This window comes from Phoenix dactylifera, chromosome 1 (genome assembly GCF_009389715.1).
Source record: "Phoenix dactylifera cultivar Barhee BC4 chromosome 1, palm_55x_up_171113_PBpolish2nd_filt_p, whole genome shotgun sequence".
NCBI lineage: Eukaryota > Viridiplantae > Streptophyta > Magnoliopsida > Arecales > Arecaceae > Phoenix > Phoenix dactylifera.
The window spans coordinates 28,442,971-28,470,020 of record NC_052392.1 but is presented as its reverse complement, the minus strand read 5'-3'; the positions used below and the strand labels follow the sequence as shown (position 1 = coordinate 28,470,020).

The 27,050-nt window shown below is 38.3% G+C and overlaps 1 protein-coding gene, 1 long non-coding RNA gene and 1 pseudogene across 2 annotated transcripts; 2 read left to right on the top strand and 1 right to left on the bottom strand.

Moving 5' to 3' along the window:
* Positions 1–2,103: 2,103 nt before the first annotated feature.
* LOC120112304 lies at positions 2,104–4,431 on the bottom strand. Its single transcript, XR_005513770.1, has 2 exons — positions 3,775–4,431; positions 2,104–2,330 (listed from the first exon to the last, which is right to left on the bottom strand). It is a non-coding gene; the product is annotated as an uncharacterized LOC120112304 (long non-coding RNA).
* A 732-nt stretch (positions 4,432–5,163) lies between these two features.
* LOC103722057 (F-box protein SKIP1-like) lies at positions 5,164–9,969 on the top strand. The gene is made up of 2 exons (XM_008812492.4): positions 5,164–5,606; positions 9,138–9,969. Exons 1-2 carry the CDS (start codon positions 5,215–5,217, stop codon positions 9,709–9,711), a joined length of 966 nt encoding a protein of 321 aa, XP_008810714.1. The 5' UTR covers positions 5,164–5,214; the 3' UTR covers positions 9,712–9,969.
* A 5,297-nt stretch (positions 9,970–15,266) lies between these two features.
* On the top strand, positions 15,267–19,563 carry LOC103724034 (annotated as a pseudogene).
* Positions 19,564–27,050: the final 7,487 nt, after the last annotated feature.

Here is a 27,050-nt window from a genome sequence, read left to right as displayed (position 1 = left end):
CTTTGGGGTGCGTGGGCTGGAAACTCGCCGACGCTTAAAAGCGTCGTTAGAGACTAAAAAAACCGCCGGAAGATATCCTTTCTTTTGTAGAATTAGCTTGGGGCAATCCTTAGACTCCACCACCAGAGAAGATATCAGACTTAGACGATGCTAAAAAGCCGTCAGAAATCAAAATGTCCTCCAAACTTGGTTAACTCACGTGCAGTCAACCAAGTTTTTGGATTTTTCTTTTGGTGCCTTTGCTTGTACTTTATTTATAAGTCGAAGTACCCCTTAGTCACATTTCTAGCCTTCCTCTAGATGCTGTTCGGACTTGCATGTCTCCAAGTTCAGACGTGCTCAGTATTTCGGAAAGAAAACTAGATAGTTTATATATTTTTTCCTTGTGATAGTCCCTGCCATTTACGCTTGAGCTAATTATAAGAGCTTAGGGTGCAGGATTTGTATGGATTTGATTGCGGACAACTTTAAGGAGGTGCAAACTATCTACTAAAGTTGAGCCCTTTCTATGGAAGAAGGATATATACTATTTGTTTTCGATTTAAATCTGAGGAGGAAAGGGATTCTATTCTGATGAATGGGCCATGGATTATCTCCGATCAAAGTCCTTTTGCAATTGAGCCATGGCCACCGGGTGTTATCCTCAGAAAGAATTCAATTAACTCTACTCTATTATGGGGGAGGCTGCTGGCTGCCTCTGCTTCCTATTGAATATTGGGATAAGTAAAAGATTTTGAAAATTGTTTTAATTACCAGAGAGCCGATGTTTTGTGGATGATTTTATAGACCATATTAGACGGCCGAGGTGTGCTCGTGTTTGTATTAAGGTTGATATTTCGAAACCCTTGAAGCTAGGTCGATCCATTCAAGGAACAAATTCAATCTTTTGGTAGCTTTTTGTTTCTGAAAATTTACCAGTAGTTTGCTTTAGTTGTGGCCATCTTGGCCATATGGAGGGGAATTGCCATGAAGATATTTGTTTCTCTACCCCCAGAAATACACAAATTCAGCCGCATAGTTTCATGGTCGTGGAGGAGGAAATTAGTGACCCACTAATATCTATGGGACATGGGGAAGGTGGCTTTTCTAGTGCTAGCAGTGATCATCAGTCTCGTTCGCCGAAAAAGAAAAGTGTGGGTCATGGCTTATCGCAATGGGAAATTGGAACCCTAACCCTAGTTTTCAGGTGGAAATGAGGAAGACAATCGAGTAGTCTATCCAAACTCGTATTTTTATTAACCAATAACACATGCACTTTGTTGGAACTAAAGAAAAGGATATTCAATCCACTGGTGCAACTTAAGTGAAGGAATTACCTATTTTAAACCGGAACAAGAAAGAGCACATAACCACTGCTTGTGAACAGCTCACTCGATGTAACTGTGGACTCAACTTGGATTGAACCGAGTCAACCGACTGAAGCCGCGAACCTAGGTGCTACTGAAGGGGTGAATCTAGGTGCAATTGAGTGATCTAATATGATGGAAGAGGGCTGGGTGAAGCCTACTAAAGTTGCATGTTGTCACTCGCTTGAGCGTCGCATGCCCAAGTTTGAGCTGAATTTATTTGGCCCACTAGCTCAGGTTGAATCTAATGGGTCAGTAGAAATATAACTAATAATCAAATAATTATATTTCATGATAATATTCTATGATCAATCCTCTTGCACTTAATTTTGGTCAAATCCAATTAATCACAACATGAAATATAAATTGCTCCACTGAGAGAACTCTCAACCAGCTTATTCACCCTTCGACTACAAGCACATTCATGTAGCATTTTGATTTCAATAAAAATAAAATAAACATCACAAATATGATTCAGAGATGACAAAAATTTATCAATAATTAAAGCAAACATAGACATCCGTCTCATTGCTTAACTTCTACTCAACTCAAACTTTCAGGCAAACCCTAAGGATCCTAAAAGTTAAGCTCTGATATGCTATTTCCATCATGATTCATCACGATCCTTAGTGATCTTAAACCTAAGCTATGCTAATACTAAATCTATCGCACATCCGAACCTAGAGCGTAACAGACACTATATACCTGCATGGCGAACCATACAAACACGCAAGGCTACAAATCATATCATAATCTTAAAGCAATAATAATCCTTCGAATCTTGAAAATTTATTTAATCATAATCTAAAACAAATCATTCTCATAATCAATTGTTGCAAAGTGACATAAGTTAGAATATTTAACTAATTCAAATAAAATAAAATGTTCTAACTGAATTAATCTAAACTAGAACTCCAATAATTACGAATATCTTCAAAAGATCTAGTGCACTTCTCTATGTCTCGAGCAATCATGATCCAGGATCTGAAAAATAGAGAAGGAAAGAATAATGAGCTATATTAGCCTAGTAAGCAATGTAACACTATAAAGTGGGGTCTAAGCATGCTAAATAAATAAATAATTAAAGAGCATGCATGATACTGACTAGGGATAAATTAATTTTTTAATAATATATATATCTTTTGAAATTTATTATTATTATTATTATAAACTAATACTAGAGACCCAATATTAGGCTATGGCACGTTACCCAGTAGCATAGGTTAGATATAAGATGCACAAAGTGTTAAATACAGCTATTCTAATCACCGGTGGCTCAGTGTCAAAACCAATTTCTCATATTATAAGTCGACAGGCCAACGAATAATTTTCATTAGCGGGGCCAGATCATAATCCTACTGAGAATACATACATATGAAACAAATTTCATAATTTATTCAGTCATATTTTTCAAATTTTATAACATAACACACAACATTTTTTTTGTAAACAATTATAACATTATAACAGTAACATGCCCGACCTATTTAATCAATTATAAAACAAATATTATAATTAAACATAATAAACTAAGTATCACTTTACTAAAGATCAAAAAATTTACTTTGAAGTATTAGGTTACTTACCTCTTCTTGCTTCAAAATCCTACTTCAAAAAGGTAATTTAGGTTCACATATTTTAATATCATTAAAATATCATTAATTTTATCCTTATTTTAGCAGCCAAGTAAAGTTACAAATTAAAATATTATTAGGGATACGACCTCATGCCCCTAAATCAGATTGGTCAAGTGGGAGTGCCCAACTGCCTGGGTTGGTCCGAGCAAGGTGAACTCAACTTGTGATATTTATACATGATTTAGATAACTCAATAAAGACCAATAGTAGCCAAATTTTAAAAAGATTTGGCTAGGGCACAGATTTTGGGCCGGTCTACCGCCTGAATATCGAGACGGTTCAGAGCCTCTAAATTAGGGTTAACTTGGATCCGAGCAGCAAGAAAAGCAAGGCTTACACTAGGATCCTGAACTGGCTAGAGAGAGAGAAAAAAAGAAGAGAGAGAATTTTAGTTTGGATTCAATCATAGAGTCTGGGTTTGGCCTGTTAAGCAGCATAAATCATCACTATATCTAGCCCATGGGCCAAAAAAAAGACAAACTAACAACTAGGAAAGAAAATTATTTTTTTTTGTTCCCCCTCGGCCAAAAATGGGGATGAACTGGGAAAAGAGAGAGGAGGGAAAGTGGTTGATGGCCCGGTGGTGGCGCGGCCTGAGGTGCGGTGGCGCGGCTTGAGGCACGGTGGCGCAACCTGCAGTGCAACGGCATAGCCAACGGCGAGGTGCCATGATGGTTCAACCGTGCATAAGAGGAAAAAGAGGAGGAAGAGAAAAAGGGGCAGAGCCCCAAGCTGCCTTATGTGGCAGCTCCCTCAGCCAAGGAGGAAGCAAGAGGAGGCGAGGGACTCACCGACGAGCGGCGGCGGTGGCGGCGGCAGCCCTCGGCCGAATATGGTGGTTTCCAGTGAGCTTTGCAACGATAAGGCTCGGAACGAGGCAAAATAGAGCATCCGAGGCTGTAGATGGAAAAGAAGGGTTTTTGGGGGTGGCAGCGGTCGACCGAGGTGGCACGACGGCCACCGGAGACTGGGAAGAAGAAGGGAAGGAGGCTCAACAATGATCAATTATCGGAAAAGAGGGAATTTAAGGGTAGACTTTGGAAAGATGAACTCGATATAACGGATGATAATGCCGGCAGTTTATCCCCGCGGGGGGGGGGGGGGGGGGGGGGGGAACGGCCCCAGCGGCTGTCGGCCGCTCCTTACCAGCCTCCGGTGCCACCGTTATCGTGGCCTTATCCGATAGGTGGAGGCATGGGGCAGAGGATCCTGACCGCATCCTCTGTTCCCAGCGCCCAATTTTTTTTTTGTTTTCGATTTAAGGACAGAAGTCGGCTACGCCTGCCGACTTTAGTTTAAAATGAGCTCAACTGGGCTGGGTCTCACAAGTTTACGTTGTCATAGTTTTGGCAATGGATAGTGGAGTGACGCTGGTGCCGAGCAAGTGGAGGACATGCCAAGAGTCTGATTGAAGGTAATCGATTGGCCTGTAGGCAGCAAAGAGGATGGGAAATATGTGGGGCCTAGGGGTGGTGGGAAAAAAATAGGAGCGGACGCTAATGGCGATAGAGACCTCCTCGGTGGAGGCTCGAACAGGTCATCATGGATGTCACCAATGTGGAGGTTGTTGATTGTGAACGCGACGAGTCCAAGAAACTTTTTGTCCGCTCATCACAAGCATCTAGAAGCCTTTTTTTCCCTCTCAAATTTGCGTTCCATCCCCTGAGATCAAATGGCACATCGGGTCACCTGCCCCATGGAATAATCAATATTTAAAAGGGATTGTTACCTTCTTAAGTAACAATCATATTATAAAAGATACATTACCAGAACTGAAACTTTTTAAATTGGGAAGGTTATTTGGACATATTTTGTAGCTGCTCCAGCTTTACACCATCTCATTTCTCTCGGCTCTAATGGTCGTATAAGCAAGTTGTGAAAAAGAAAAATTAAATCAATTTAAGCAAAATAAAATATCAACTCAATGTTAAAAACTGTAAAGCATAAAAATATTAGCCTGTACATTAATGAAAAGTTCACAAAAATAATAATTTTCTATTTTTCTTATAAAAGTATATAAAAAAATATTCTATATATTACGCGAAAAGTGAACGAGGACCGGAAAACGGCAGTTCTTTCCGTTACGTAACGGCCGTCGACCAATTCAGCGGTCTAGAGCTACCGGCGGAGGAGTGGTAGCCTGGTAGGTGCCTACGTCTCCCTCTATAAGTCGTGTCCATTTTATCACCCCCGACACAGAGAACCGCGAGGCATCGGAACCACCAGATCCCATGGCGGACGGCGAAGAGAGAGGTGGGAGAGGAGAAGAGAAGGAGGACGCGGCGGCGGAGGAGAGACGGGATTGGTCGGAGCTGACGCCGGTGTGCCTGGCAAACGTGTTCCGCAGGCTCACTCTGGAGGACCGGTGGAACGGGGCGATGCTGGTCTGCCGCGCGTGGCTGGACGCGGCCCGCGACCCCTCCCTCTTCGAATCCTTCGACCTCGAGCCGGCCTTCGACAGCGCCGGCTCCGGCCGCCCCGACGACGCCGCCTGGTGGACTCCGGCCTTCCGCCGCCGCGTCGACTCCATGCTCCGATCCGCCGCCCACTGCGCCGCCGGGTCGCTCCGGGAGATCCGCGTCCGCCACTGCTCTGACGACGCCCTCTCCTTCTCCGTCGAGAGGTACGCCTAGGGTTAGGCTTACGGTTTCTTTTTTTTAAAAAGAATTTCCTCGGTCGTTTTGAAGTTAGAATCTTGGAATTTGGGTTCGGTAAAGTGCTATTTGATTTGACTTCGAGAATTTTGAAAAGACTTTTTTGAAATTTAAGATTATGGTTGCATCGCCGAAATTTAAGATTAGGGTTTCGGTTCCGATTGAAGCTTTCTTTTTTTTTTCTTTTTGTTAAATTTATTGTTGGAATAGCAGTGTTGGGTTTTGACAGAGATTATGAGATTTAATACTTTCGATGAAGACAACATGTAAGGAGACGAGAAAAACTTAATTTGAACGTTGGTTATTAGATGGATGATAATTTTGGTAGTGGTATCATAACGCTGTCGTTTTGATAATTCCACTCAATTAACGTGGTTGGATAATGGAACTTTTTTCGGGACGGAAATCAATTGCATCATACGTTGGCTGAGATCATAAACTTACTTTTGCCATAAATTTCGTATGACATCAGTTATATTCTTATCAGCACGTATATAGTTTTGTTATGGATTAAAATATGGTGGTGAGTGAGGCCAGTTGAAGATAATGTGATGATGAGATTGATTGACATTCAATGGGCCTTTCAAAATAAGATCTGGGGAAGAATGAGTAGAGGATTTTATTTATAGGCCAATTCGTCAGGGTAGAAGAGGAGGTGATGTAGGATTACTTAGTTAATGGGCATGTTAAAAAGGTTGATTGGCAAATGAGATTCATAAGGTCAATCATGAATAATTGACATAGGGTTGTGTGATGATTATGATCAAAATTTGATTTCACTTGATATTGATCCATTTTGGCTGAAATGGATTTATTAACTTGGAACTATGCTGAAACTAACTATCAAGAACTCAGTTTTGGTCAGGCCCAACAAGTTCTTCTAGTGTTCAGTAAGAACTAATAAATTTTCATCGACTTTTGGTGGTTCACACTCTCAGCCAGAAACAGACCAAAACTCAGGCCAAGCATTTTTTTCAGAGAAGCCAATGGGGTGGTCGACTGAGTGGCTGCCTACGCGGCCCACCACTCAGGGTACACCCTTTGGTCAAGGAAGGGGGAGCTGCCACTGGCACTCCGCGAGCTGTTGTATTTTAATTTTATTTGGTGTATTCGTACACGCACTGTATGAAGCACCCGCTTAAGCGCGAAAAAAAAATAGACCAAAACTAGACATATATGGTGTTTGTGTTCATAATATTATATTTTCTACCATTTTGGAGCCATTCTCCATTCATTTTAAAATTTAGTATCATTTTGAGGCCACTTGTCCATTTCTTCAAGTAAAATTGGTTAAACAGTAAGGACAATGGTTTATTTCATTTTTAAGTAGCAATTTTGTTGGGTCATTTGTCTAACATATGAGGAGCAAGAAGTATAGCTGCAGTTTTTTACTTTTTATAATATCAAAGCATTTAGGTGTTTTGCTATAATAATTTGAGAGGAGTAATTGTTCCGAAGAATATTTTTATCTTTAAAAAATTGTAAAAAATATAAAATGGATCTATGTGGTAGATCTACCTCCTAAACAATGAAGTTGCAAAATTTATGGTTGGACTTGCTAGATCTCAGGTTAAATCTTAAGTCATCTGGTTGGGTATATGTAATTGTTGAATTCTTCATAGTTAATAGATCATAAGTTCTGGTAATTGGTACTTAATTTTCTTGTTAATGTGTCTTTTTATTTGTATATTTGACGATTTTAGATGTTTATGGTTTTAGTTACATTTTATATTTTAATATAGTCTTTAAATTGGAACATGAACTATAAATCCAAAGTCTATAAATAATACAATATGCTTTAGAATCATGTAATATAAATTCCTGGACTCATTTACCCCCCTTATGTTTTCTAACTTTTCATATTTTTCTTTTTTTAATCAATGTTCTGAAACTTTCTAAAATTAGGGAGATTGCTGAAATTGTCAAAACAGAAGCCTGGCAGGACATTCAAGTAGAAAGCAAAACCAAGTTTCTGAATCTCGGTTGTGAATAAAATCGTCGATTGTCTTGTATACACAATAAACTTGAATATATTTTACTATGTAGTTTTCAATGTGAAATGAAGCAACGTGATGCATTATGGTCAAAAATACAATGCTTTGATCAGTTTTGTTATTTTGGATTAGTATGACATGGTGGAGACACATCTATTAAGATCTGATTCCCAGTCCTGATTCAAATAGTTGGAATGAGGCTTAGCAGTTATGGTGATGACTTTCTATATTTTTTCTTATAGCTAGCAACCAATTTCTCTCCCAAAGTTATATTTATAGAAGAAACTATTATTTTCTCAAATTCTGTCATTATAATGGTAACCAATTGGATGAACATAGCTCAGCTTCTTGTTTTTTCTATATAATAGAATAACTTGCCCGATTCCTTAAGTTATTTTCCTTTTAAGGTGCAGAATAAAAAGTCTTTTGCAATGGATTGGACCATGATTTTTCTTTTTCATGTAACATGATATAGCAAAGGAAAAAGGAATATGAATGACTTGGCTCTCTTTCCATCAACTCTCGAACATGTGTATCTTGAGTAATAAGAGGGAAGGGGGACACAGACTAATGAACAGTTGGTGACCAGAGCAGCAATCTTAGAACTTTGTCTCCCACGGAGGGTCAAGTCAGAAAATAGTGCTTTGAGAATAATGGTGACCAGAGGTGTGATGCTGGACTTTTATCTCCCAAATAGGGTGAAATCATGTAATAATATTTTTGACCAGAGGGGCAATGTTAGAGTTTTATCTCTCAGTGAGGATGGAATTAGATAATAAGACTTGAGATTAATTTCCATGCTAATCAATGTACCTCATTTGGTAATTAAACATGTCAGGGACGAATGACTTGCATTAAACTTGAGGATTGCTTTTAGAGTTTTCTGAGGCTCTTCTTGGATGTTTGATCCACAATCCGTATGATATATGCCACACAAGTTGAAGTTGGTGCCGAAAGAGGCAGAATTAAGAAGTTGGAGGGATCTGCTGATCGTTATCCTGCTATCTTTGGGATAGTGAACTTCGACTTGCACAATGATTTTATCCTGAAATTTTAAATACTGGTATGGATAGCCTCTCTTTGTTTAGCTGACAAATTGTTACTTCTGCATCTTCACTTCAGCGTTTCCCACCCATGTAGGAGACATCATGGGCCCTAAAAGTTTTTCAATAACTGGTATTATAACTCACTAGCCTAAGTGGAGGTAATCCTACTTAGACTTGGTTTCTTTTTCTGACTTTTCAAGCTTAAGTCAGTTCCTCGTGAAATGGCATTTGGATCTTGCCTTTTTCATCCATTGATGGTTATGCTTATAAATGCATTCATTGTGTGTATTTATCCACTTTTTTCTTGAATTTTTCTGATTCTTGGATTTGTTGTCTTCCTTTTCCTGATGTATGTTTAGCATTAGCCTTTGCTTTTTTAAGCTCAAGAAAGAAGAGTGTCTTTTATTTTGGGCCTTGTAACTCACTTGTTTGAGTTGTTATGAGCTTATTGCTTTTGCAGGTCGCCAAATCTCCAAACCCTTTCAATAAGGAGTTCTCAGAATGTAACTGATAGATCAGTGTTTAAGGTTGCATCTTGCTGTCCCATGCTTAGGGAATTAGACATAAGCAATTGTTATGAGATTTCCTACAGGTCACTTGAGGTGATTGGGCAAAAATGTCCTAACCTGACAATTCTCAAACGGAACCTGTTGAACTGGCTTGACCCTTCACAGCATGCTGGGATAGTTCCAGATGAGTACCTAAGAGCCTGCCCCCAGGATGGAGACCTGGAGGCTGCAGCAATTGCGAGATTCATGCCAAAATTGAAGCATCTTGAGCTCCGTTTTTTTAAATTGACCATCAGCGGCCTTGTTTCGATTTCAGAGGGATGTGGTAATTTGGAGTCGTTGGACCTTTTTGGATGTGCAAACTTGACAAGCAGGGGGATAGAGCAAGCTTCCACCAAGCTAAAGAATCTAAAGACACTTGTGAAGCCAAACTTTTATATTCCGAGATCTGTGTTCCATACAGAAAGATATGGGCACTGGAGATTGTATGATGAAAGGTTCCAGACAAATGTTTTTCAGATATGATTTTCCCTGATCTTCGTGCCAGTGGCATACTTCTTAAAACTGCTCTTTGTATAAAAGATTGCTGCATCTAAAATAAGTACTACTGTTGTAGCGTCCATTGTAATTATCGATGTTGAAGTTTGATTTTTAATGTATTTGAACTGTGGGGAAGCTTGCTTCTAGTCTGGTGGTGCTTCATCTTATATTATGTTGCGATTCAGGCTAATACCTCCTTTATAGCTCTTGTGATACGTATTTAACCATTGATTTTCAATGAAATGAGCCAGTATGCTGAATAGTTTTGTTTCTGTCCATTTCTTTTATTACTGCATGTGAATTTAGCTGCAATCTTAGTAAAGCATCACATTGTAGCGTAGCAGCAAGTCATTTCTGTTTTTCACAAACTGATGCCTCTGGATGTGCTTGTTTAGTTGAGCAAATGTCAATGCTTGGCCATAACAGCAGTGCTTCCCAAAGTGCTGCGGGATGCTTGTGCCTTTGAAGTCTTGCTAACAAGGTATCAATCTACAGCTCTACTGAATTAGCTAATCAGTGTGCTTGCCAGCCGAAGTCACTTTGAACTCTTTTTAGCCCAGTTCCTCTCAGAGACCGAACCGCTTCGGAGCAACCAAATGCCCGAAATCATTTCTCACATACCCAAAGTGATTTATCCAAAGGATTCCTTTGGTCATCTGAGAGTGGTGGGCAAATCAATGTCGGACCTTGGCCGGCATAGTGTCCCTCTTGAAATCTAAACTTTCGGCCATGGTAATCTATAGAGCTTCGATCCTGTCTATTCCAAAGATTTTGGCTGAGCAGAATGATCAAAACATGTTTTTAGTCGAGGGTGGGAAAAAAACTCATTTTCGCTATTCGGTAAGAAGAAAGTGACAAAAAGCGGCTTTTCCATTTAAAACATGGGCAAACAGCAATCGGAGGGGGCCCCGGCAGAGAAAATAGTCAAGATAACGAGCGCTCCACTCGTCGAGTGGGCAACAAGAGCAGCAGGCAAGTGCTTGGTAGGCCAACAGCCCAGTGAACTGAGCGGGGCACTCGACGAAAGAGAGGCACACTGATTAAGTACGATAAACTGGCCTCATGGAGCTTTCTTAAATAAAAGTAGGACCGCTACGGGAGGTTGAACCAAAGACCTATGGAAGTCGGGGCTCGTCCCGGAGGGGGGTTGGTTAATGGAAAAATAAAGAATTAACTCATTTGATTAGATTTTCAAAGAAGAAAGATGAAAAAATAGCTTTTTTATGAAAATAAAATTTTCATATTTTACGAGAGAGCAAAATCCATGTGGAAAAATTCAATTTTGAAATTATAATTTTTTTCCCAGAAATATTCTTAAGCTTTTAAATAGAATGGGGTAAGATGTTTTCTTCTATTAAAGAGTATAACAGATATATTACACAACTTTTACAGGAAAGTAAATGCTCAATCAAACGTAAACTACTTTACAATGTGCCACTTTTTTCCGATCAACCAAATATGCAAAAATCTTTTTTTCAAGCATCATATATCCGACATAAGCTTTCCAAGAAAAACAATCCAATATATATATATATATATATATATATATATATATATATATATATATATATATATATATATATATATAATTTCACCAACCAAATTTTTTTTTTTCTTAGGTTTGGCCCTCTCGTGTTGCCATTGCTGGCAGGTAAGAGAGAGAGAGAGCCTTGTATCACCATCGCCATTGCCGACAGGTACGAGAGGGAGAAAGGGAGGAGTTGCAGGAGGAGGAAAGTTTGGAGTTGAAATGTTGAATGCACTCCACGACGAAGATGATAAAAGAGGCAGAGGTGCGATGCTTGACAGTGGCGGGGGTGATGGAGACGAGGAGGCAGTTGAGGGCATCGGATAGGGAGGGCGAGGAGGTGGCAGTCTTCCTCCTCTGGCAGTCGGTTGCCCTTGTGCAAGCCCTCCAACAGTCGGCCATCATGCTTGACATGCCCGCCATAGGAGAGATGAGGGTAGGATCATGGGAGAGAGGAATGTTGCTCCCTTCTGCCTTCCCATACACAAGCAACACCCCACCACTCCCTGTCATGCCTTGAACCTCGAGTCTGACCATGTGACAGGGCTACACACTCTCTAGGGCAGAGCTCTAGAGAATATGCTAAGCCTAATACATCCTTTGTCTAGCAACTCTTGCAATTGCTTTTTCAGCTCTTTCAGTTTAGCTGGAGCCATCTGGTAAGGAGCTTTGGAAATTGGAATAGTGCCACGAATCAAGTCAATGGAGAACTCAATCTCCCTATAAGAAGGTAGGTTTTGCAAGTCATCCGAAAAAACATTAGAAAATTTCTTCACAACAGGAACGCCCTCTAACTTGGGCTCCTTTTGCTGGGTGTCTTTCACAGAAGCTAGGAATCCTTCAAAACCTTTCTTAAGAAGTCGTTGGGCCTGTAGAACCGAGATCATCATCAGTAATAACCCGCCATTCCCAAGAAGTTGCGCACCTCAGACATATTGGAAGGTCTTCTCCACTCAACTATCGCCTCCTCTTTCTTTAAGTCAACAGAGACACCTTCCTTGCAAATTATATGTCTAAGAAAAGTAACACTATCCAGCCAGAATTCACACCTTGATAGCTTAGCATAAAGCTTCTTCTCTCTAAGGGTTTCCTCTCTTCTCTTCCTTCTCTCGTTCTCTCTCCTCTTTCTATCTCTTTCTTCCCTTTCTACCTCTTTTTTTTATCATTGATTCTTTCTCTCCCTTCCTCTCTCTAATTGACCCAGGTAATTGGTAGAAGAGATTCAAGGGACCTAGTGATGGACCCCTAGTGGACACTGGTTGACGGTCTAGGTTACTAGTCCACTATATGATTTTTCTTTTGATAATTGAGTTTAATGCTGTAGAGGGAGAGTCATTTGCACAAGAAGGTTTTGATCGGGGTACTCTGCACCCCAGCTCGTGGATCGCGTGAACTAGGTCAATAATTGTTGTATTTAGTCGATCTTCGGTAAAGGTAAGAATCTTTGTACTTGGTCACCAATATATATACATGTTTATTGATTTGTACCGCTAGATTTGTATCAAGAGATTTATATCATAAGATTTGCATCGTGAGATTTACATTGATAGATTTGGTTTGGCATGGGATGGTATGATTTGTATGATTTTCAGTACGAATATACTTGTATAATTATTATATGTATTAGATATTGAAAACAAGATTATATGAACAATGATATCTTGAATTTTTGGAAAAGTCTTTACTAGTAGGGGGCTAGCGCGCCCCTATATCTATATTGTGTAAGCATTTTCTTCGTCCTTATGAAGTTTTTTTTTCCAGACAGGAGATCCCGAAAAGGTTGGTTCTGCTTTCTTTTTGTTTTTTTTTTGCATCCCAATCAGTATTTCTCTCCAAAAAAGGAGGAAACCAGTTGAAATTATGACTCTTCCGTCCTCATCAAGAATAGACAAGTTCAGAAAGGAGGAAACCAGTTGAAAAATGGATGGATCGTTCAGAACGGGTTTGAGTTTAGCCAAGAGACGCGAACGAAGAGACATGCACTATGTAAGTGGAAATTAATTTGACAAGAGTAATATGTAAATTAGAGAGATAAGATATAGTTTGAACTAATATTTTTATGGAATAGCCTCCACAGGATTATACATGGGATAGCCTCTACGAGCTTATGTGTGGGATAGCCTTCACGGGCTTACGTATGGGATAGCCTCCACGAGCTTGTACATGGGATAGCCTCTACAGGCTTACGCATGGGATAGCCTCCATGAGCTTATGCATGGGATAGCCTTCACAAGCTTACGTGTGAGATTTTGTTTAGCAGTCTTGGACTGAGTCATAATCTTGGTTAGCCCAAAGACGTAAAACTATTGCTATAAAATCTGAAAATCAAGTTAATGAGAAAAAGATAATATGCCATAAGAAATTATTGTCGAACAATTAGTTAGACTTGATATATATATATATATGTGTGTGTGTGTGTGTGTGTAAGATGATAATGAAGGCTTATGTACATGTTATTTGAATGAGATTTTCGAATATTGATATGGTATTCATTTTATCTGGTATTGTTTCCTTGATTATTTTCTTATTACTTATAGTGTAGTAGTTTAAGATTGTTACTGGGCTGGAAAAGCTCATATTCTTCTTTATATTTTTTTTTAGAGTCACGGGATGTGTAGTTTCGGATGGGAGGGACGTAAAATTTATGCAGCTATTAGTTAGTTAGTTAGTTATCACTATTATTTTTCTAATAGCGATAAATATCTGAAACTTTGTAATTGAGTTAGTTGATTATTTAATGTTAGTGATTTTATTTGATTGATTTGATTATAATTGTTGGTATTATGTGGATATTATTCATCTTAGACCTTACATGATCTTTAGGGCTTCGCTTTAGAAATTATGTGGTTGTGTCATGTGGTCAACTCGGATGAAGGGTTTGGGGCGTGACACTACCTTCCTCCATCCCTTTGTCCCCAACTCTTATCCTCTTTTCTTCTCCGCCTCCCTTTCCTTCATCAACCTCATCAATAACGATGTCTTCGAGAACAACATCGTCATCACATCTCTCTATGCCACCTGTAGCTGCCACTCGGTCGTCAGCGCCATCGCCAGTTTCTTCTCCTTCTCAATCGCCACCACAACATCCTCTATTGAAGCCTGGCTCAGCATGCATTGTCGTCGCCTCCCGCCTATATCCCGCCTATAGTTTTCAAAAGTTAAATGATTGAGTTTTAAGTCCAAATGGACCTGTTTTCTTTCTTATAGACGTTTTATTTATTCTGATTCGAGCTATGTTTCATTCAAACAAATAAAAATAAAAATAATAAAATAAATAGTTTTTAAAAGTAAAAAGAGAGATCGATAACCTGCTGGCAACCGATTCTAGTAAAATATCATTAATACCCCAAGCAATTAGATAATCATGTTATTCTTTATTTTTCTATAAAATAATACAGAGAGGCACTGTAGCAAAACTCTTATTGAAAAATATTAAGCAAAACATGAATAGGGATGGTTGCTCACTTGCTTGTGAACTTGCTAAGTCTTGAGTCCGAGAAACTTTTTGCCCGCTTATAACGAGCGTCTCAAAGTCCTTTTTCCTCTGTAATTTGTGTCATAGTCTGTGAGATCAAAATGGCACATCGGGTCATCCGTACCATGGAATAAATCAATATTTAAAAGGGATTCTTACCCACTTAACTAACAATCATATTACAAAAGGCACGTAATGCAGCAGTGAAGCTTTCTAATTCAAATTTAAGCAAAACAATATCAATTCAATGTTATGAAATGTAATATAAAGCATAAAAAGATTAATTAGAGAATTATGTATTTTTTAGTTATCGCTTGGCACTTTTCCATTAACGGAAATTTCACAAAAATAATATTTTATATATTTTTTCTCTGAAAAGGTATATAAAAAATAGGAGTCATTTGAAGGATGGGAAAGTAATTTCTTGTAAAAAATATTCTATATAAAAAATATTCTGTATATATATATTCTTTTCTTGAAACGGCCGTTCCTTCCATTATATAACGGCCGTCAACCTATGAAGCGGTCATAAGTTACCGGCGGAGGAGAGGAAGTTGTCTACCTCCGCCTCTGTAAGTCGTGTCGATCTTGTCACCCCCGACGCAGAGAACCGCGAAGCATCGGAACTACCAGATCCATGGCGGCGGCGAAGAGAGAGGTGGGAGAGGAGAGGAGGAGGAGGAGGCGGAGGGGCGGAGGAGAGACGGGATTGGTCGGATCTGACGCCGGTGTGCCTGGCAAACGTCCGCAGGCTCACTCTGGAGGACCGGTGCCAGGGGGCGATGCTGGTCTGCCGCGCGTGGCTTCCCTCTTCTAATCCTTCGACCTCGAGCCCTCCGTCGACGCCGCCGGTCGCCCCGACGCCGCCGCCTGGTGAACCCCGGCCTTCCGCAGCCGCGTCGACCCCATGCTCCGATCCGCCGCCCACTGCGCCGCCGGGTCGTTCCGGGAAATCCGCCTACGCCACTGCTCTGACGACGTCCTCTCTTTCTCCGCCGAGAGGTGCGCCTAGGGTTAGGCTTACGGTTTCGTTTTTTTTTTTTTTAATTTGTTTTTTTCTTTTTCTTTTTTTAAATTTCCCCGATCGTTTAAAAGTTAGAATCTTGGAATTAGGGTTTAATGAAGTGCTATTTGATTTGACTTCGAGAATTTTGAAGAGACTTTTTTGAAATTAGGGTTTCGGTTCTGGTTGAAGCTTTCTTTTTTTCTTTTTGTTAAATTTATTGTTGGAATATCAGTGTTGGGTTTCGACAGAGACTATGATATTTAATACTTTGGATGAAGACGAGATATAAGGAGACGAGAGAAACTTAATCTTGAACTTTGGTTATCAGATGGATGAAAATTTTGGTAGTGGTATCTTAACGCTGTCGTTTTGATAATTCCACTCAATTAACGCGGTTGGATAATGGAAACTTTCTCTGAACGGAAATCAATTGCATCATACGTTGGCAACCTACTTTTCCCAAAAATTTTCTTCGACACTGCCCGTATATAATTTTGTTATGGATTAAAATATGGTGATAAGGTCCGTTGGTGAGGAGATTGATTTGACATCCCATGGGCCTTTCAAATTAAGATTTGAGGAAGAATCAGTAGAGGATTTTATTTTTATGCCAATTCCTCAGGGTAGAAGAGGAGGTGATGTAGGATTACTTAGTTAATAAGTATGTTAAAAAGATTGAGTGGCAAATAAGGATTCATAAGGTTTATCATGAATAATTGACATAAAGTTACCTGTGATGATTATGATCAAAATTTGAAGTTTCTCTAGATATTAATTCCTTTTGGCCAAAATGGAATTGTTAACTTGGAACTATGCTGAAACTAACTATCAAGGACTCGGTTTTGAGTTAGGCCCAACAAGTTTTTCCAGGGTTCAGTCAAAACTAATAAATTTTTGTTGACTTTTTGGTGGTTCACACTCTCAGCCTGAAACAGACCAAAACTAATCATATATGGTGTTTTTGTTCATAATATTGATATTATCTATCATTTTGGAGCCATTTCTCCATTCATTTTTAAGTTTAGTATCATTTTGAGGCCATTTCTCCATTTCTTCAAGTAAAATTGGTTAAACAGTATAAATGATGGTTTACTTCATTTTTAAGTAGCAATTTTTATGGGTGATTAGTCTAACATACAAGGAGTAAAAAGTATAGCCGCAGTTTTTTTTTTTTGATTATAAAATCAGAGCATTTAGGTGTTTACTATAATAATTTGAGAGGAGTAATTGTTCCTAAGAATATTTTTTATCCTTAAAAACTGTAAAAAAGCTAAAATGAATCTATGTAGTAGATCTACCTCCTGAACAATGAAGTTGCTAAATTTAAGGTTGGATTTGCTAGATCTCAGCTTAAATCGTAAGGTCATCTAGATTGGATATATGTAATTGTTGAATTCTTAATACTTAGTACATCGTAAGTTTTGGTGCTTGGTACTTAATGTGCTTTGTTAATGCCTCTTTATGTTAGTATTTGATGGTTTTAAATATTTGTGTTATTAGTTACATGTTGTATTTTAATATAGTCTTTAGATTTATAGATTTGGAACATCAACTATAAATCCTAAGTCTATAGATCATATGATATTCTTTAGAATCTTGTAATATAAATTCCTTGACTTATTTTTTCCGCCTTATTTTTCCTATTTTTCCATATTTTTCTTCTTTTTTTAAACCAATGTTCTGAAACTTGCCAAAATTATGAAAATTGCCGAAACTTTCGAAACAGAAACCAGGCAGGACAGTTAAACGGAAAGCGAAACCAAATTTTTGAATCTTGGTTGTGAATAAAAACATCAATTGACTTGGATACGCAAACTTGAATATGTACTATATAGTTGTCAATGTGAGAAATGAAGCAATATGACGTATATGATCAAAAATACAATGCTTTGATCAGTTTTATTATTTTGGATCTACTGTACAATATGGTGGAGACACATCTATTAAAATCTGATCCCCAAGCCTGATTCAAATAGTTGGAATGAGGCTTGGCAGTTATGGTTATGACTTTCTATATGATTTCTTATAGCTAGCAACCAATTTCTCTCCTAAAATTATATTTATAGAAGAAACTATTATTTTCTCAAATTCAATCATTATAATGGTAACCACTTGGATGAAATAGCTCAGCTGCCACTTCGTCTTCTTCTTCTTCTTCTTTAAATATCGATCTGATTGAGTAATTTGCTAGATCCCCCTAAGTTATCTTTGTTTTAAGGTGCTGTTGGTGACCAGAGAGGCAATCTAATTTTGTCTCCCGCTGAGGGTCAAGTCAGAAAATAGTGATTTAAGAATAATGATGACCAGAGGGTTGATGTTAGAATTTTATCTCCCAGTGAGGCTGAAATCAGACAATTGTATTTTTGAGAATAACAGTGACCTCAGGGGCAGTTTTAGAAGTTTACTCTAAAGGAGAGTGGAATAGATAATAAGACTTGAGAGTAATTTCCCAATCTATATGGTATGTTAACTAAACAGTTGAGTGATGTACAGCTCACATTAAACCTAGGGATTGTTTTAGAGTTTTCTGAGGCTCCGCTTGGATGTTTGAACCACAATCCTTATATATATGCTGCACATGCTGAAATTGGTGCCTAAAGAGGAATAAAGAAAGTTGGAGGGATCTAGTGATCCTTCACTATCCTGCTATCTTCAGGATAGTGAAGTTCAACTTACACAATGATTTTATCCTGAAATTTTAAATTTTGGTACCCTTAGCCTCTCTTTTTGTTTACTGACAGATTGTTACTTCTGCCTCTTCACTTCAATGCCTTCCACCCATGTAGGAGAGATCATGGGCCCTCAGAGTTTTTCAGTAACTGGTATTAGAATTCACTAGCTGAAATGCAGGTATTCCTACTCATGCAGACTTGGTTTCTTTTTCAGACTCTTCAAGCTTAAGTCTGTTCCTTGCGAAATGGCATTTGGATCTTGTCTTTTCCATCCACTGATGATTATGTTTATAAATGCATTCATTGTGTGTATTTTTCCACTTTTTTCTTAAAATTTTGTGATTCTTGGATTTGTTGTCTTCCTTTTCCTGATGTATGTTTAGCAATTAGCCTTTGCTTTTTTTTTTTAGCTCAAGAAAGAAGAGTGTCTTGTATTTTGGGTTGTTATGAGCTTATTGTATTTGCAGGTCACCGAATCTCCAAACCCTTTCAATAAAGAGTTCTCAGAATGTGACTGATAGATAAATGTTTAAGGTTGCATCTTGCTGTCCCATGCTTAGGGAATTAGACCTAAGCAATTGTTATGAGATTTCCTACAGGTCACTCCAGGTGATTGGTCAAAAATGTCCTAACCTGTTAATTCTCAAACGGAACCTGTTGAACTGGCTTGACCCTTCATAGCATGCTGGGATAGTTCCACATGAGTACCTAAGAGCCCGCATGGAGACCAGGAGGCTTCTGCAATTGCGAGATTCATGCCAAAATTGAAGCATCTTGAACTCTGTTTTTCTAAACTACCCATCAGCGGCCTTGTCTCGATTTCAGAGGGGTGTGGAGATTTGGAGGTATTGGACCTTTATGGATGTGCAAACTTAACAAGCAAGGGGATAGAGCAAGCTTCCACCAATCCAAAGAATCTGAAGACACCCGTGAAGGCCAACTTTTATATTCTGAGATCTGTGTTCCATACAGAAAGAGATGGGCAGTGGAGATTGTACGATGAAAGGTTCCAGACAAATGCTTTTCAGATCTGATTTTCCCTGATCTTTGTGCAGGGGCATACTTCTTAATATTGCTCTTGTATAAAAGATTGCTGAATCTAAAAAAATACTACTGTTGTCGTGTTTATAGTAATTATCAATGTTGAAGTTTGATTGTAAGTAGGGATGAAAGTGGATCGGATAATATCTGTCCGGATCCATTTTTATATCCAAATTTATCCGGATATGGATAGAAATTTGAGTATTCGATTAATATCCGGATCCATGTTCGTTAAAAAAAATGAATATGAATATGAATATGGATAGACAAATATGGAATCTATATCTAAATATTTGATTTCATTTGTAATTCTATTTAATTTTACATAAAACTAATAAAATTTTAAGAAAAATAAATGATCATATTGATATGCTATTAACTTGATTTATCATTAACTTAGTAATATATTTGATTCTATGATTATAAAGTTTAATTATCCGATTTATATCTGTATTAATATTCATATTTTTAGTATCCAATATGTATTCGTATCTATTTAAAATACATTGTGAATTTTTCCATCTGATTAATAGTTGTAGCCGTATCTGTATTCGTCAAACAAAATAAATATAGACATGAATATGCTGGCATCCAATCCGATTTCAGCCCTATTTTTAATGCATTTGAGCTGTGCGAGATTTTTTTTAGTCAGAGTCTTATACCATGTGGCCATTCGAGCTAATACCTTGGCTTTTCTGTTGCAATTTAACCATTGATTTCAATGGAGTGAGTATGCTGAATACTTTTCTCTCTGTCCGTTTCTTTTTTTATTCATGCATTTGTATTTAGCTGCAGTCTTAGTAAAGCATCACATTGTAGCAGCAATTCATTTCTGTTTCTCACAAAGTGATGCCTCCGGGTGGGCTTGCTTAGTCGGACCACAACAGCGGTGCTTCCCAAAATCCTGCAGCATGCTTGTGCCTTTGAGGTCTTGCTAAAAAGGTATCAATCTACCTCTTTACTCCAATAGTATGTTATCCTGATGAGTTTAATCAGTGTGCCGGCCGACTGAAGTCACTTTGGGCATTTTTTTGGCCCAGTTCCTCTCAGAGACAAGTGACTTCAGGCCGCTTCAGAACAACCAAATGCCCGAAATCACTTCTCACACACCCGAAGTGATTTATACCTAAAGTGACTTTGGGTGTCTTACTTATGCTCAACCAAACGTGCCCTGAAAATATAGCAAAGTAAAAAAAAATATATTTAAAGGACCCTGAATAATTTAAAATTACTCATAATTTCTTTTGCTGAAAGCTTCAGCTTTGCCAACTTCGCTTTATATGGCCTTTGACATTGTAGTTGAAAGATATAGATGAGAATCACATGTAAAATCAGCAGAATATGACATCTCCCTTTTATACACAAATTTGTTGGCGGATCGTTGTTAAAAGGTCCCTGATTAATTTTAATTTGCCTGTAAGTACCTTATTTAAAGGCTTGGTATAAAGTTGGGAAGTTCATTCACCATCATTCTGCACTACATTTGCCGATAAAAACTATTCTTAAGCTCCTGACTATGTTGCAAGCCACATATAAAGTAGGCAAACCTGTGAACTTCATCTTACATGATATATGCTGCCGAAGAGACATATGCTACTATATCCATAACTTAGTAGAATGCCATCAAGAAAATATTGCAGAGAAGGGTACCTAGACTTTGCATGTTTGGCATCTCGATGTGACATTCTCCGTTTTCTAGATGAGCAACAGTCCGTTTCTAAGATGGATGGCGTGGTACCTATCCAAGCATGTATTGTTCTCTAGGGTGCAAAAAATATATCGGACTTTAACAACTCCTCCATGAGCATAGATCCAATGCCAGCTTAATCAAGGGAACTCTAGAATATTTTATTTTTTTTTGCTAGGACGGGTGACTTATATCTGACGAGTACGAATGCATTCAACAAAATTAGAAAACAGAATATCTCGGCATGTCTGGGGCAGCTTCCCATCCCCAGCTCATGAGGTACTATCCGCATGGCTGGCCACATAGGCGGCTATCCAATCCACAACCTATTAGCTTTACGGAATACATGCTTGGCTCGAAAGATCCCTCCATCCCTCGTCATTATCCGCCCTTGGACCCTCCTGGATCCAACTGATGATCGTGGCCAAATCACCCTCTAGAATGACTGAGCTGGCTCGTAACTCAATTCGGGCATGTCGAAGGTCTGCCCAGGCAGCCCTCAGCTCCACACCGAGCACCGAGATGTTAAATAGCTGACAGTCGCCTGCTGCCCTCAGCTTCAGGATACTTTAATTTTGATATGTTTATGCATTAATACTGCTGAATTGTTATGGAGGAAATTAAGTGATGCTTATTTGTTTGGCCCAAGTTCTTAACTATATCTTTCGAAATAAATAACTATTGTTATAATTGCCATTATTGGTCATTATAAACAACATAAGAGATCTCTAGGAAGATGAATTATATCGTTGGTATCGAGACAAGAATATCATTTTGGGTGGGATGAAGTTATTAACTTGGAAAAATAAAATTTGGGGCCAACGTTCTTATAATATGATGGAGCCGAGGCATTAGGTATGATGGGCCAAGGAGCCGTCTCTCCTAGGGCTCGTTTGGTTCGCAGGAAAATGAGGGGGGAAAGTGTGGTCAACGGGAAAGTAATAAAATGCCTCTTGTTTGGTTGGAGTTTTCAAAGGAGAGAGATGGGAAAGTTGTATTCCCATGGGAATATGATTCCCACATTTCATGGGAAAGTCTTTCCCATGAGAAACATGGGAAAGTTACTTTCCCATGAGGTGGGAATCACTCCTTTTTTATTTTTTCCCAAAAAGACCCTTCAGCATTAAAGAAGCATTAAAGAGGCATTAAAGGCCTAATTATTATTAAGGGCATAATAGGAATTATACATAACTTTCCTAGGAAAGTGGATGGTCAACCAAACATAAGCACTTTGGAAATTAGTCACTTTTCCATGGTTAACCAAACATGTCAAAAGTACTTTCCTAGGTATCCTCTTCCTAGGAATCTGATTCCCAGGAATCATATTCCTAGGAGGGAAAATACTTCCCGCGAACCAAACGAGCCCCTAGTGTCAAAAAGGGCGGAGGTCGATGCCGAAACGTGGAAGTCGAGACACGTCGCTGTTTTCGGTAGCTGGAGTCACGAAAGGAATCTAAGCTGGCCCTCACAAGGCGAGGACGGTGAGCTTAAATGATGCAGCCAGGGGCCCGCTTCACCGCCCATCAACTGCTTCTCGTCCTCTTAACCTTGGCAAGGACACCACGGTCGCTCATTACGTGAACCTTTCGGCGTGATTTTGACGACCTCGCTGGCTTATTAGGCGTTCTTCCACTCTCCCTCTCGCATGCGGCACGAGTTATGCATGTGAAGGCATAAACAAGCCAAGATAAAATCCAGCTTTGCTAACTTGCTATTAATTAGGCTTCAAAAATTTAAGCAGGTAGAAAGTGATCAACAATATATCTGAGATCTTAATAGAAACTAGTATATGGTGCATGAATAATTCTTTTATATGTTTTTATAAGTTTATACCTTTGTGATGAACTAAACTTTTCGAATTATTACGAGTATTGCTATTGTTTATAGTTCAGAACCACACTCTTAAGATAATTATAAGACAATGGAAGGGCTTATTGCTAATTCTTCATTTTACATCTGATTGTGTTGTTACTTTATAATGTTTATGATGGCTTTTTTTTTTTAATTAAAATGAGCAATTGTGCGGATAGTATATAAAAATTCAAATACTCGATGGGAACCTGACTAAAGAACATGTGAGTATTTTATTATTGAATTTTTCATTTTATAAATTTTCGACTATCAGTGATTCTAGGGCATAAACTAAGATTAGGTGTACCAACTTTATATGATTAATATTGTAGTATTTTTTGAAGAGTTTGGCATATGCATTGTATGTGAGAGATACAGTGGATGGTTGTGAATCTCATTTTAATTTATTATTTATGATTTTAATGTTATGTCTTTTTTTTAAAAGTAGAGACAGACATTCAATTGTGAAAGACATGCTTCTATTGTCTCTTTCCCAAAAGACAATTGAGCTAAATAACATATAGTATTAATTTAAGGCTATATGCCCTGGTAGGTTTGAGATGAACCACAGGAAACCTTATCAACAGCAATTTAGGTTTAATATTAGGATAGATATAGTAAGCAATAGACTATATCTCATCATATATGATGGGCACAATATACTTTAATAATTTAATATATGTTTTCGAATCTCTCTTAGCCTAAGGTTTGATTTGGAGTTACCACCTAACTAATGTGCTCGGAACTTATCTAATGGGTTAAGGCTTATGATAAGGATTTAGTTTAATGATGGAGAAAAGCTTATAAGTACACATCTATTATTCCTCTATGAGGAGATGATAAAAGATAATAAATTTTTTAATCTATGCTTACAGTTTAAACATGCATGGTAAATATATATATTAAAAAAAAAAGAAACGAGGAGATGGAGAGAAGGGAGGAAGAGAAGAGAGAGATTTAAGCACTTGGTGCTTCTTTAAAACTCACTCTTTCTTTCTTGTCTGTAGCTAGTGGAAGGTTAAAGTTTAAGTTTTAGTAGGTAGAAGAAAAGAAATATGCTGAGTGAGCTAGCTAAGATGTGGTGAGAATCACAAGGTAGAGTTTTTCTAGAATTTTCCAAATTCTAGCTTAACTCTAAGGGTCTGTTTGAAAAACTAAGAGAATTGGGCTAAATAATCGAGCTGGATTTTCTATAGGATCATAGATTACACAGTTTATTTAAGTAAGGCCGATATTAACTCAATCCCTCTCCAGTCTAAATCGTGTGGGGGGGGGGGGGGGGGGGGGGGGGGGGGGGGGGGGGGGGGGGGGGGGGGGGGGGGGGGGGGGGAATCTCTATAGATCTTTTTTTTCCATCTTATAGTCTAACAGGCCAATAAATGAGATTTAGGTAAAAACTAGAATGGGTCTTTAGAAGAAACTGACTAGGCAGACTAACAAGCGCATTCTTATAGGAAATCCAGCCTATTCCTACTGGATTTCCTAAATAGGCCCTATGAGATTGCTTTTTTTTCTATGGATTTTGTGTTTATAAGGAGAGGTGAGGGATTCTAAGGTCAGGAGTTAATGGAGGGTGAGGCTGCCCTAAATCTTGAGGCTAGGAGAGGGGATTGAATGGTTTAACCCTATCGGCTATTTGGTATAAGGAGAGATTGTAAGATGGTAGAGATGAAAGTTGGGATGATTGAAGAATGTATCTTCTTGGGTTATGTTTCTTAATTTAGAGGGCTAGGATTATGCAAAAGAGAAACAATTGGTTTGAAGATTATGCTTGAGTTATGGTGAATTTGAGGTGGCAAAATTTTATTGGTTAAGGGTATAATGAGAGAATTGAAGAGATGGATGGTAGAGATTTAGAGAGGATGTGAATGTTTAACTGTATTTTTTTGGAAGGTTGGGACTTGGAAGTGTAGGAGAGAAAGTATGGTAAGGATTAAGTGAGAGAGTTTTATCTGAGAGTGAGAAGAAAAATTAGATGGATAAATTTGATTAGATCTTTCTTTCCTTACAAAAATAGATTATGCAGAAGGTGGATGGGCGGTTAAGATGTCGTTAGGAAGGAGGAGAGTGATCCAATGATTGAGATGAAGTATGACAAAGGTGTCAATAGTATCAAATGTAGGAAGGGTTTAGGAACTAAAGATAGATGTAAAGGCTACATATAAAACATCTAAAAAGAGCTGATGCATGTCAAATATGTAAATGGATAACATCAGTTATGAGGAAAAATCTTAGGTTTCTCTTAAGTAGGGAGAGGATCCGATTGAATGAGAATCGACTGACTCAGAGGAAACAATGAGCTAGAGGGCTCATAGGGTGTCACTTGACTAGTAGCACCCTATAGGTGAGAGGGATGGACATCGGGCATGTTTTTTTTTTTTTTTGTAATAGTATAGAAAAAACACCCTTAAATGATCTCAGCTTGACCGCATATAGCAAACTCTCATACGTTCAGTTTGCGATAATAAAGCCAAATCTAGATGCATAGCATCACTTGAAGAAATATAATTAAAATCTCTACTTGCTAGACAATCCATAGAGAAATTAGGTTCTTCAAAACATGATTAGCATCAAAGAAATCTAAAGATGCGGAAAAATGAAAGATTTTTGGAAGAAGATGATTCTAAAACATTGAAGAAGACTTCTATTGATCCAATGCTAGAGTCACCTTCAAGTAAAAGTTTTCTGCATTGTAGAATAAAGATCGCAACCATAGCCCTTCCCAGGTCGCTCTTAACTCAATCATAGAAACGGATGCTATCAAAAAGTGCTTGGTACCATCTTAGAGAAGTCAACTATAGTGGTCTCTAATGAGAAATACAATAGTACCTCGATTACCTCTAAAGGAGCCATCAAAGTTGATCTTCAAAGTCCCAAGGAGTGGAGGTATGCAATGGATCTATAAAGGAGAGGAAGAAGAGCTGCTAAAGCTACAAGTGACCCAGCACCCTAAAGGATTGAAGCAAGAAACAACTGATCTCTCCACATAGTCAAGGGCTAGATGAACTGATTGACGAGCAGTAAACCTTAAGATTAATGAGCATCCAACCACAATAAGCAATGATGGACTTCAGTGAGAGTAAATTTGTATCTGAGAGATAGATTAACAATGAGTTAGAAGAGATAAAGTTGAAAAAAAAGAAGGTATGACATAGATATGTTTCCAAGTCTCATAAGCCACATAGTACAAAGATAGATATGATCCAATTCCTTCTCTATATTACAGGCATCACAGGTGGTTTCACTACAGTTAATAATACCCAGACAATTTTTCACCAAAATAACTTAACTCTTAGGATAGTCATTAAGCTCCAAATTGAAGAGAAGATCTTTGAATCAACGATTCTAGAGCGAAAATCAAACAATAATTCACATTAAACCTCTTGAGCCTTCAATTTGTATGAACTAGTTTTATGCCAAGTCAAATCATCGTCACACCTAAATTTTGGGATAGTAATAGAATAAATTTTGGCAGCCATCTCTGTATGGAATATTAATCTAGAGTAGAGGAACATTTCAAGAGATAAGTAGATTAGAGATATACTGACCATCCAGATAGAAGGTTGGATTAATGGCAGTGGACCTTCGGTACAATAGAACATTACCACATTATAGTTGGAGTTGAACAAGAAATGACTTTCTAAATGGGTGAGTACTTCCTTCTGCACTTATAGGTCTCCCATGAGCTATTAAAAACCACAAAGAATTGCACTTTAGCATTAGGTTCATAGCTACTCTAGCTAAAAAAGCTCTACATCTAACAAAGTCTTGAATGCCAATACATCCATGGTTCTTCAATGTACACAGTGCCTCTCATGTAACCAAGTGAATACCTCTCCGACCTATATCATGGCCCCACAAAAAAGATCTAAAAGTCTGTTGAATCCTATTAATCACGATAGTTGACATAGCACAATTAGCAATTAGATATAGAGGGGTCAAAGCTAAAATTGATTGAAACAATATAAGCCTCCTTTCCTGGGATAATACCCTCAATTTCCAACCATCTAACTTGTTATTAAGCTTTTCTAGAAGGGATTGGAATTCAGAAACTTTCAAGCATC